This window comes from Anopheles marshallii, chromosome 2, assembly GCF_943734725.1.
Source record: "Anopheles marshallii chromosome 2, idAnoMarsDA_429_01, whole genome shotgun sequence".
Lineage (NCBI taxonomy): Eukaryota > Metazoa > Arthropoda > Insecta > Diptera > Culicidae > Anopheles > Anopheles marshallii.
Genome location: NC_071326.1, coordinates 17,841,529 through 17,853,000, shown reverse-complemented (window position 1 = coordinate 17,853,000; position 11,472 = coordinate 17,841,529). Strand labels below are relative to the sequence as shown.

General features: G+C 42.9%; 1 protein-coding gene across 1 annotated transcript; it reads right to left on the bottom strand.

Annotated features, from left to right (window-relative positions):
• Positions 1-3,831: 3,831 nt before the first annotated feature.
• LOC128709601 (cryptochrome-1-like) lies at positions 3,832-10,879 on the bottom strand. Its single transcript, XM_053804606.1, has 4 exons — positions 10,443-10,879; positions 6,494-6,745; positions 5,528-6,425; positions 3,832-5,388 (listed from the first exon to the last, which is right to left on the bottom strand). Exons 1-4 carry the CDS (start codon positions 10,877-10,879, stop codon positions 3,832-3,834), a joined length of 3,144 nt encoding a protein of 1,047 aa, XP_053660581.1.
• Positions 10,880-11,472: the final 593 nt, after the last annotated feature.

The window sequence follows — 11,472 nt, the reverse complement described above, 5'->3', positions numbered from 1 at the left end:
TTTTTAATTTTCAATCCTCTAGTCAATCCTTTGTGCAGCAGAATCTAGCAGATATTTTAACCCGGAACGGATTGATTGTTTCTTATCATATACGAAACAACGATCGAGTAATTAATTAATCGAGTAATGAATTAAAGAATCGTTTTTTTTTTTGCATTCCGTAAGCCATTAACATGCTTCACCATTTAATGCAACGGCGCTAAAGCATTTCTTACTGCTATTAAGTGCGTTGACCGTAAACGTGATACAAAAGGACAGCCCATAAACACCGTAAGATGGCTGCAATAATCCTTACGCAGCTAATTAATTAACCACTATCGGCTGAAACACCGCACCATATGTGCAGTGAAATAAGGCAACAAAAAAACAAGGTAGATTCAATGGTAGGAAAAAGAAGCTACCATAAGCAACTGCTTGATGAAAATCTCATCTCCGCACGCTGATGCGGAACTGAAATCCGCAAACGAGTTTCACTAATGGTGTCCGCTTGATAAATGGTTCCAACCTGTCCAGCAGACTGTCGTACCGGGCATTAAACTGGAAGGATTGTCCTTGACATTGACCGAAGATAGCAACCGGTACGGTGTAGCAAAACTGGCCGTCTAACAGCTGCTGCCCTTGGAAGCTGCTGTGACCTACAAAACTGCCAGATCAAGTATCGTCTAGAATTACGTTTGGGACTAAAAAAAATCGAAAAAGGAGTAGAGAGTAGTTTAGAAAATGAACAAGAGTTCTTTTTGCCCATTGCTTTCGTTCATGTGTTACTAAATGTGAATGTGAACGAAGCGAATATGAATATCGGCGAATTATTGTAACTCCTAAATGTGCTGTTTGGCAACATAGAAAATGGTGTAAGTTCAACGGCCGGCTGTTTATAATCAGTCGGAAATCAAGTCCGATGGAACGTTTACATTGTAGCGCGTGTTTGTTGCGCGTTGTTGATTGGCCTTTTTTCGAATTTACTACCTGTAGTTGGCTGAGCTTTACAACGCAATTAGTGCATTAGTGGATTGCATAAAGGTGCATATGGAAATGTACGCATCGATAGAATAGGAAGGGAATTTCCCACGCAATAGCAAACATTCAAAATTTGTTGGATGCAATACGTGTTAGCTCTAGAGCGGGATGATACAAAAACCGCCTCTAATGATCACCGATTACTACGTCACGACGACGGGTAAGACGACGATAGCACCTCGATAGCCATAAACCGCCCGAGAAGCATTGCTGATTAGCATAATCGTAATCGCGATGGGGTACTGGAATTTTGTTTTCTTTTTTCGTTCACGATACATGACCGCTTTAGTGTTGCGAGAAGTTAGGTCATTGCGTTGTTAGCATTATGAAGCGGCTGGATGATCTCTGCCAGAACGATTTGTTCCTGTTCGAAGAGCCAGCCGTTGGAAGGGGAATTCAATGATGAGCATTGAGGCGGTTTTTTTTGTTTTGGTATAGATAATTTATATTAGCTATTGGCCTCGAAGTGTTTGGTTTGTCTGTTCCAAAGAGCTTGAGAGTGTGCACTTCAGCATACGGGGGTTTGAAGCTGAAAATTCCGGAATGTTGGCCTTGAAGACATTTTTTACCATTCATCTTAATTGCTGCACTTCGCAAATGAGAAGTCGAATGTAAATGATAAAAAGTAAACAAAGCAAAAAGTATTATGCTAATATGTAAGAAGATTTAAAACTATCTTCGTGTTGATTAATGGTAGTTGAACTTTGAACTTGAAAGTGGCTTTGTTCTTTTCTTTCTAAATTGTATTAAGTAAAATAGTTTGAAAGGGATGTTTAAAGAAATTTTCATTTTTTAAAATTGTTTCTAGTTCTGATTGAAGATAATTAATTTATAATTTTTGAAAGATTTTTTTTTCATTTTCATTAAGTTGTTATACTTTATAAGAAGTAACGTGAAGTTGTTACATTTTTGTATAGATTGTTCAGCATTGTATATATATATTTTGTTCCATACATTTTTAGTTCCATACATTCCAACCTCTACAACTTAAATATAATCCTTAGGTCATGATGTTGATTTTATTTATTGAAAACTGGATCAATAAACGGGACAGCCCGGTGGCCCGGTTGCGGGGCTGGTGTTCACACGAACGGACCGGACTAAAATCCTATCCAGACCAATCCCCCATACGCAGGACTGACTAACCAGCTACGGGTGAATAAGTCACAGAGAACCAGAAATGGCAGGCATAGACCTCTTTAGGTTGTTGTGCCGATAAATATGAAGAAGACCTCTTTAGGTTGTTGTTGCTGATAAAAGAAGAAGAATCAATAAACATTATACCTTATTGCTAACTGCTGATGCAAATTGAAAAATTTTAGGATGAGATTTCTGAGTGGTGATGAATATACAACATGATCATAGCATCCTGTACTGTACAATTGCTGTACAATCTTGACATCTTGAAAGAGATTCCGAAATCGAATTGGGACTTCAAAATTGACAGAAGTCGAAACGCTTGAAGCTTCCATCTTGCATTCATGCAGATCGCGCTATAGCCGAATATCACGAGCAGTATCAATCTTTAGGAACAATTGTGCAAAGGTTAAGGTAGAAACCAAACAATAAGAAGAAGTTCCAGAGAATGATTTAACAGGTCCGCATATTTAAGACCGAATATGGCGAAGTCTTACAAAAACTAAAAAGTAGACTAGAGAAAATTCCTGTCTCAGTTGGGTGAATAATGGGAGCATTAAGTCAAAGTACTTATTTATAGAAGGTGCTTGTTCATATCTGTTAATATCTCTAAGAAAAATGAGATTTACTAGTGAAGATTTGTAATTAAAGCTGTCTGTGTCAGAGCTAACGTGGTTCTCACAGTTTTCATTTAAAAGTCTTCACCGTTGCCTCTTTAAATAGAAGACATGTAGAGCTGAAAATTCCCTCTAGTTTGTGAATTTTTAAAGCTTTCTTTTTCATCAAAATGCGTATCGATGTTGTCATCTTTGCACATTACCGACTTAAGCTATGTGCTGCCTGCCACTTACCTGTTGCATACGGATGTTGCTAAATTATTAATTTTGTTATGGAATGACAAAGAGATACAAGAGACACATTTTGTGTGTGATGTTCAGACAAAAGCATAGGGATATTCATCAATAAGTGTTGTATGTTTTATGATGCCATTTCAACGACTAAACAAACATTCATAAACAACCAACTTATTAGAGAGAATATATTGCCACGTAATACGATTTTTAAGCAGCTTGGTATAGCGTGAGACGAGAAATTAATCTTCAGGATACACTCTGAAAATATTACTGACAAAGTAAATAAGATGCGATTGTTTGTAACACGACACTCTGCTGAAATCAGGTCTGCGCTTAAAAGTGTGCTTGCTAAATTAAACACGAATGAAAGCCGGCTGAGTAGCCAGCTAGAACCCAGAGATAAAGGACATTTTTGCACAACGAATATACAATTTAACAATTTAATCTTCTATTTGGCTACTCACTGCATTCAAACGCATTGATTTCAGATTCGCACGCGCTCCACAAAAGGCAAAGCTAGAATTTATAAATTTGATCTATGTTTTCAATGAATCAAGGGTCTATGTAGACCCATGAATTATGTTTGTAAATAATAAATAATACTTTGCTGCCGTACGTAGTAAAAATGTTTGCTCGATGAAATCATACACAACACACCCCATGTATCTGTTCTATTGAATACTATTTAATTTTATTAAAATGTCTAGGAAATAGAATAAAGTGTTGTTGTAAGGATTCATTCACACAGCTTTAAAGTAAAAAAAAAACACACACACACACATTTCGTACTCGCACCACTAATTAGTAGTTTGTAATTTGTCAACTAATCCGCCGTGCCAAGTTTCTCATCGCTGCACGGTGATTCTTGCATCGGTTGATCGGTGCCTTGATCCATTTGTGACGCTTCCAGCCGTTGAGCCGCCAGCATGGAAGCTTGCTGCTGCTGTTGCTCGTGTTGTTGCTGGTGCTGTTGTTGCTGCTGCTGTTGCTGCTGACGGTGGATATCCGCCAACAGCTTATGGCTTGCCGGTTCATAATCACAATCGGTGTGCATGGAATGTGGCGGCAACGGTTGCGAGGTGTTCTGTTGCTCCTTTTTAATCTGCGCATCTAGCTGCGAGTGCAGTGCGTTGGATTGGTGGTCGGTTGCTTCGCACCGTGCACGGTGCACTTTGGTTCCCCGACTGGGGTGATGTTTCGGTGGTTCGAGAAACATGCGGGTGGATTGCACCAGTGATTCCTGTTTGATTTTCGATTTGCTCGTACCGAAGAGCAGTGGATGCGGTGCCGGTTGGGGTCCGGTGTCCTCCAGTGTGGTCATCGCGGATTCATCATCATCGTCGATATCGTTACGCATCCCTTGTCCCTCCGGGCGATCATCGCCCGCAAGCTGATCGTTGTTGTTGATACTGTCCGCTTTGGTGTCTTCGTTTTCGTCCTCGCGCTTACCACCGTAAAATACGGCATTCCGCAAACCGTAGCCCGAGTTGAAGTTATCGCTGTACTCCACCTTGAACTGGCTGTTGTAAATGTTCTGATTTCGCTCGTACTCGTAGTTGTTTGGCTTCAGTTTGTTTGCCATCACGTCACACTCGAGCGACATCAGACTGTTGCTAAGCTGATCCTGCAGGTTGGAGAAGCGCGAACCGGCGGTGCTCAGATTGCCGGCCCGTATGAGTGTGCTGAGGCTGTCCGGTTTGATCGCCGCGTAATCAGCCACCGCCATCGAACCGAACCGTTGCTCGCTGTTTGCCACGCTGTTGCTATTTTCCTGCGATTGCTGATCCAGGCTCGGTACTTGGTGCGGGTGCTGATGCTGGGTTTGTGGTTGCTGCGTGACAGACTCTTTCCCTGCCATCAGGTGGTTTTTACCGGCAGTTCCGTCCCCGTGCTTGGAACCTTCCGTCGCACCTGCATTGGTTCGATCGCCACTTCCAGTGCCGCCGAGTGCTGATCTTGCATCCGGCCCACTGAGCAGCTGATGGTACGTGAGGATCTTCCCGTTCGGATCGCTTTGTGCGGATGGATTGCTGCGGCACATGTAATTTCCCGAGCTGTTCACACTCGTCAGTATCGTCGTCGGGCTGGGGCTGTCGTTCATGCTGCTCGTATTCATGTGCTGCACCTTTGCTGCCGTCATGACGCCCGCAATTGCCGAGCCGCCCTTTTCGTTACAGTCCGCCTCGTAGCAACCGCCACCCGGTGTGCGATACTTGGCCAGATGTTGGTACACCTGCTTAATGCGCTCCATGTTGGCGCGTGACGCGATCGCATGGTTTACCATCGGTAGCGGATAATCCTTGCCGATGAGACACTTTGCCGCACGCTGCACACTCTCGGACGCATTCCAGGGCTCGTGGATGAAGCGGGTTGGAAAGTTCTATCAAAGCAGAAAGGAGAGAGCAGCATTAGAGATTGAGTTACCATGAGGTCACTGTTTTATGGCATACAAAACTCAGTAAATTTAACAGAGATCTGAACAAAGAGCGACAGAGCACAGAACGAACAGAACAGCATACCTTTAACACCGGCAGATACCGTCGTATGTAGTCACCGTTCGGGTCGGCCTTGCGGCCAAACTTGACCGGGCAGTAGCAGTGGAAGAACTGTTGAAAAAACGACGAACACGACAGCCACATCCACATGCCGGCATTGACCGACCAATCTGCGTCTAGCAGCAGTTCCTCGAACACCTTCATGCCCTCCTCCCAGGATATCCACAGATCGCCACGTGTCAGAAAGCATGCCACGGCATGGCGCGCCAGATGGTGGATCCAACCTTCCTCCCGCAACTGCGTCATGATCGCATCGATCCACGGGAAACCGGTCTGTCCGCTAGCCCACTTGGCGAGCGCTTCCGCGTTACGGTCCCACGGTATCTGCACGCAGATTGGGTTACCGGCCATCTTGTCGAACGTAGGATTTTTGGTAGCGGCACAGTAGAAAAACTCACGCCACAGCAGCTGCCCGTGCAGCGACAATGGCGGGCACGCTTTTTTGATCTTTTTGTACAGATCGGTCAGCTGGTAGTAGAAGAGTCGCGTGCTGAGACATCCGAAACGCAGGTAGGGTGAAAGACCCGTTTGACTAGCGAGCAGCGACTGGGGTGTCATCTTGGGCCGGCCAAACGAAGCGACCCACGCTTTCCGTTCGAGGTGTCGCTCGAGCCGGGCAAGTGCTTCTGTTTCGCCGCCTATCCAAACCGGGGGCCGAAGGGCTTCCGTCTCGAAGCCCAGCTCCTCCAGCGTTGGCACACCGTACTTGTCGTCGTGGTCGTCGTACTGCGGCGTGGTAGACTTCCCAATCACATCGAGCGTGATGGAGGCTTCCGGCTGGGGCGGTGCATCCATTGAGGCGATAATGGCTTGAAACTGATGGTACGTTAGCGGCGCCCGGCCTCCATTTTTTTCGATGATTCTAAAAAATTAATAAGAGCATTAGTTTTTTTTCCTGCTTTTAAACCGCAGCAATAGGGCAGTAGTAACCTTTCCAAATTGTACAACGTGTGAGATGCAGCTGAGATGACCTCGATTCCGAGTTCCTTGCACATCTCCGAAATGTTGTGGTCTCGCACCCGGCCAAACGGTTCGGGGTCTTCTTCGAACGTCAGACAGGTGGTTCCCCATTCTTTGAACAGCTTTGGTAATGCGTCCGCCGGTTGTCCACGTATTACGAATAGCCGCGAATTTAGTTTGCGCAGGTTCCGATCCAGATCGTCCAAACATTGGAGTAGAAATCTGTAAGTGCAGGTGTAGTTTGTATCATTTTAGTTAGTTTCTACTATAATTGCATTTGTTTTGGGAATAAATAATGTAAAGAAGCTCCAAGTTGATAATCTTTTTCCAGATAGATAGTCAGACTAGGCTAGTCAATAGTGGCTAAGCCTAGACCGACGAACAGCTTCAAACCCAAATACGAAAACGGATGAATGTTTTACAAATTGTCTTCTGAAGGTTGTTTCACTGTAAGCTGTTGTACAATTCTTATTATCGGAACAAGCGTTACATTCCCTCACGTTTCTATTTACAGCACTAATGCTATTTAGTTCACAGTACGTGTGCGACCTTCAAAGCTTTAGTAACCGAGGGGAACGATCGGTAGTACAAACAGGGAATCATGTGAGCAGATAATTAGCACTGCTTAGCACAAGTTCACAAAAACCTCTTGGTCTGGTTCAATTCTTCACCGATTCTAGCGTAACATCAGTTCAACAACTGTAACTGCTGTAACTGTAAGTGTAAAAAGAACTGCTAGATTACAGCCAAAGATTAAATTGCATAATGCACACTTTGAGCATCTTCACACAAAAACTGCTAAGAAAGTTTATGAAATTCACAATATCAGATGGCAGTTTATTGGGAATAATTGGTAGCAGCAATGGTGTAAATAAGGACACTAATAGATCCCAGACTTTGTAGTGCTTTAGAGTTCTCCAAGTCCAAGTTAAGTCCAGAAATCAGCAATCAACACAATTAAATAAATGTTGATTGATTATCAGCTTCAGAGATCGTCTGTGGATCTCATTCGTGATTTCTTTAATGTGCAAGTGGAAGAGCAAGCATATTGCCCATATCAATCTAAAAAGGTCACGAAAACTAAAAGTACCCAAGGGGATAGTAGTGACCTGCACTGCAAGATATTGTGGTTGCTTCCAGAGGAAGAACCTGAACAAACGATGACATTATATTATGAAATATTTTTGACTTTTCTATATAGTTTTCAGAGGCAAAATGTGGTCATATGGACGGAATTACTATTTATTTCTATATTTCTAATATACAAGAATAATGAATGAATATAATGTTTATATATCAGCTATATGATATGCCGCACATTTATCTGTATATCTCAAGAGTCTGGTAAGAATGTACCCCAATTAGTACGTCGATAAACATGCTATTGTATATAAAATTTGTTATGTAACATATTGTTTGCTATAGAAACATTTTCCTACAATTTTAATCACCTGCAGGGGATGCTTTTCAAAAACTTTTCCTCCTAGCGAAAAATGATGAAGTTCATTATTGTAGCGTGAAGAAATGCGTCAGCATTTTCTTTCTGTCTTTAAATTTTCTCCCCATCCCCGAACAATCTAATGAAGTTCTTGTTCACATACTGTGTATGGAGAAAGGGCAGTAGAAAATGTAAAGCAAAAAAAAAAACAACTACAGGTGACATATAAACCAGCCACATCGACACATTTTCGACATCATCCGCATACTTGCGTGGTGGGTGGAAAGGATCTTGGTTATGGCAAAACCACCAGGGGCCAAGTAAGCCTAGTAAGGTACGTAGGTTGGCGATGGATAGCAGTAACTGCTACGTAACGTTTTGGTACGAACGCAGTTGCGCTTCACATTGTCTGCCACGTGATTGTTAGTCAAACGCGGCCCCGCAGTCACAATAGCACCGGCTGCGGGGTGTGCGTTGTGGTGGGAGGTAGATCGGTTCTGCGGAACCCGTTGAGAAGATACGTGCAGGAGACGTTGGAGTTGCTGCGGTATGTATTGGGTACGATTTTCCCCGCAGCAAGGCACGGTCGGTGCCGGAGTGTAAGTGCGCGGTGGTTGTGTTTTTGTGTAATCGTGGCCACACTGCTCTGTCACCTGATTGTCATCATCATACCTGCGCCGTTTTTGCCACTTTTTTACCATGATTAGCGTAACCGATCGGGGGTGGTGGTGTTTATTGAACAGTTTTTCGGGTTTCGATCCTGCTGGGGGGCAACGTATTACAGCATTCGAGACCAGATTACTTATCGGAACGTTACGAAATGCTTCATTTTCTAGAGCTTTCGCAATTGACAATATTAACTATTAATACTCATATTAAGTTCATGTAACTTTTTGATAGAATATTATGCTACATGTGATAAATGAAGAAGCTAAACATATTAAATTGATTACAAATTGATCAGAAAATATCTTATTTGTTAGATAATTGGTGATTGTTTTCGTTTTCAACAAGCTTTTATATCAAAGGTTATAGAAAAAAAATTACTCGTGACATAATTCTTCACATCTTTGAGTGACTTACAATTGATACAACCACAGACCATAAAGATTAAAAAAGGGGACTAACAAAAATGATGTATTGATTCATAACGGATGTAATTTTGCACAGATTGCAACGAATATCGCGAACGCGACAGAATTTTTGTAAAATTTTGTAAAGCAACAACTTTTCTACTAATTTTAACACCGCTCAGTACACTAAATCGTTGGTGGTGTATTTGGGTGTACGGCGTCGGTTCCGGTCAATAAAGTCAACGATGGCAAGAAATGGCAGATCTTCTACACCTCATGCGGTTGTTGTACCACTAAAGAAGAAGTAGAAGATACTGATTTTTGACAAAAACCATCTTTTTTTTTAATTCTCTTGAGAACATCCAGGTTTTTAAAAGTTTTCGAAAATAGAACACTATTTTACATCCTTAAACTTCATTTAACATTGTAATGCTTGTTGAAGAAATATAACAAATACGGTGCAAGTGTACCTTTTATGTGGTTGTTGTAATGTGTTGCAAAATGGTATATTACTACCGGTACAATCAGCAGTACACATTCACCAAGTTCTGTCACATTGCATCGGTTTGTCGCAAAAAAGTGCCACCGAGAGAGCGATATCATCATTACACTCGTACTCGAGGCCATCGAAGCCGAAGCACATTTATCGCGGGCGAATGTTGTTGTGCTCAAAAAACAAGCCGGTAGTGTACGTACAGTGTTTACCAGCACCATCGATAAGCCACCGGGGCAAAACAGAGAATAATGCATTTGTGCAGCTGCTGCAGCTGCATGGGGTGGTGTGCGAATGAGATACCCGCGAGTTCCATTCAGAAACCAGATACTAACACTACCGAACCAATGCGTGTGTGCAACGACGATCGAGGGGTGGCTATATACGGTGGGAATAACATCTACGAGCTTTTCAGGGTTAATTATATTGCTGAATGTGCTGATCGCTTCCTTTGCGAGTAGTGGTGAGTGCTGTTGCTTAGAAATGTTCATACAAAGTACGTCATTCATAGTTCCCGAAGGGGTAATTGTTATTGTTATGTGGATGCACTCGTGTAGAAGTGCCCGCCGATGATGGCGTCGACCATGATAGTGATGATCGTGATTTGTTAACGTAGGCAAACATGTGTCGTTGCATAATGGCTGTTTGCTGATGACACGGGAAGCGACACAGCTCCGACGGATCGATTAAGGGAAAAAATGGTCACAGAAATTCTAAAAAAAGGAAAATTTTTGAGATGTTCAAAAGAAAAATTTGCTTAACCAATCTTTGAACTGAGTGAATGCATCTTAATCTCTATTTCAAAGATTCATTAATCCTTTGATATTTTCTTGCCTGTCTTGTACATGATTCGCCACCGCTCGGGAGTAAAAAACGTTCCGCAACATAAAAAAGCTATGATCATTCTTAGCTTACCTCCATTTGTTTATGCCCACGTTTGAGCTACCCGCGAACCAGGGATCGATGATGAAAACACACCGAAACGTTTTGGCACCGCGGAGTCCTTCGCGCAGGGCAGGATTATCGTGCAACCGTAAGCCCTTGCGGAACCAGTGCACGGTGTGTTTGTCGCGCATCTTGCCACCGGACTGCTGCAGATGATGCTGATGATGGTGATGCTGATGAGCGTGCGGCGCCGAATGCTGACGCTGTTGATCCTGGGATGAACTTTTACCACCCTCATGTTGTCGTTGTTGCTGCTGCTGGGTTGAACCGCTGCACGATATTTGCTGCTTGTCGGAACTGTCCGGCCCACCGGTCCCGGTGCCAAAGTTATTCATGCCACCCGTGCCTCCCACCGTGCCGGATGTACTGGCCGAAAAATGGCCGATGGATGAGGTTTTTTTCGTCATGATTAAAATGTTTGCTGAAATTAAATGTTTGAAAATTATGTTTCAAATTGAAGAGCCTTGCTTCTAAAACCAGGGATCGGCAAAGCACAGTGAGGCCAATGATTTCAAAATGCGACTAATCAGCAACGTTCTTTTTCACATTTCGCCGGTATTTTGAGGATTTTGAGCTATTTAACATTGGCAGGCATTAAAAAAGCACTACGGACAGATTGCAATCATAATTGTGAAAAGACGTGTGCCGAACCCTGTTCTCATTGGAATTGGAATATATTGGAATACATATATAGATTGGCGTATAGCTCTTACCTAATAGTTAGCAACGGTCGCTTTGCTGATAATACAGTTCATTAATGAGTGTGCCAACGAGGCACGGAAATTGAGGAGGAACTTTTACGTTGTGTGATCATGTTGTGCAAGCGCATCAACTTTTATCGCACACCGTTTACAGATACACACTTTATTGCTGCAAAGCACGATCACTGTGGGATTGAAATAGGGAAGGTAAGTTCACTGTTTTTGGTTTCTTAGCACCCGAGTTGAATTATACGATTAGTTGTGTTATTGTGCAATAATGGCAGATCCTATCGGTTTCA

Excerpts from the sequence above, each read along its gene's own strand:
- LOC128709601 (XM_053804606.1), bottom strand. The coding sequence starts at position 10,879 with ATGACGAAAAAAACCTCATCCATCGGCCATTTTTCGGCCAGTACATCC. Across the intron at positions 6,746-10,442 it reads GTGGGCATAAACAAATGGAG|ATTTCTACTCCAATGTTTGG; the intron begins GTAAGCTAAGAA and ends CTGCACTTACAG. Across the intron at positions 6,426-6,493 it reads ACGTTGTACAATTTGGAAAG|AATCATCGAAAAAAATGGAG; the intron begins GTTACTACTGCC and ends TTAATTTTTTAG.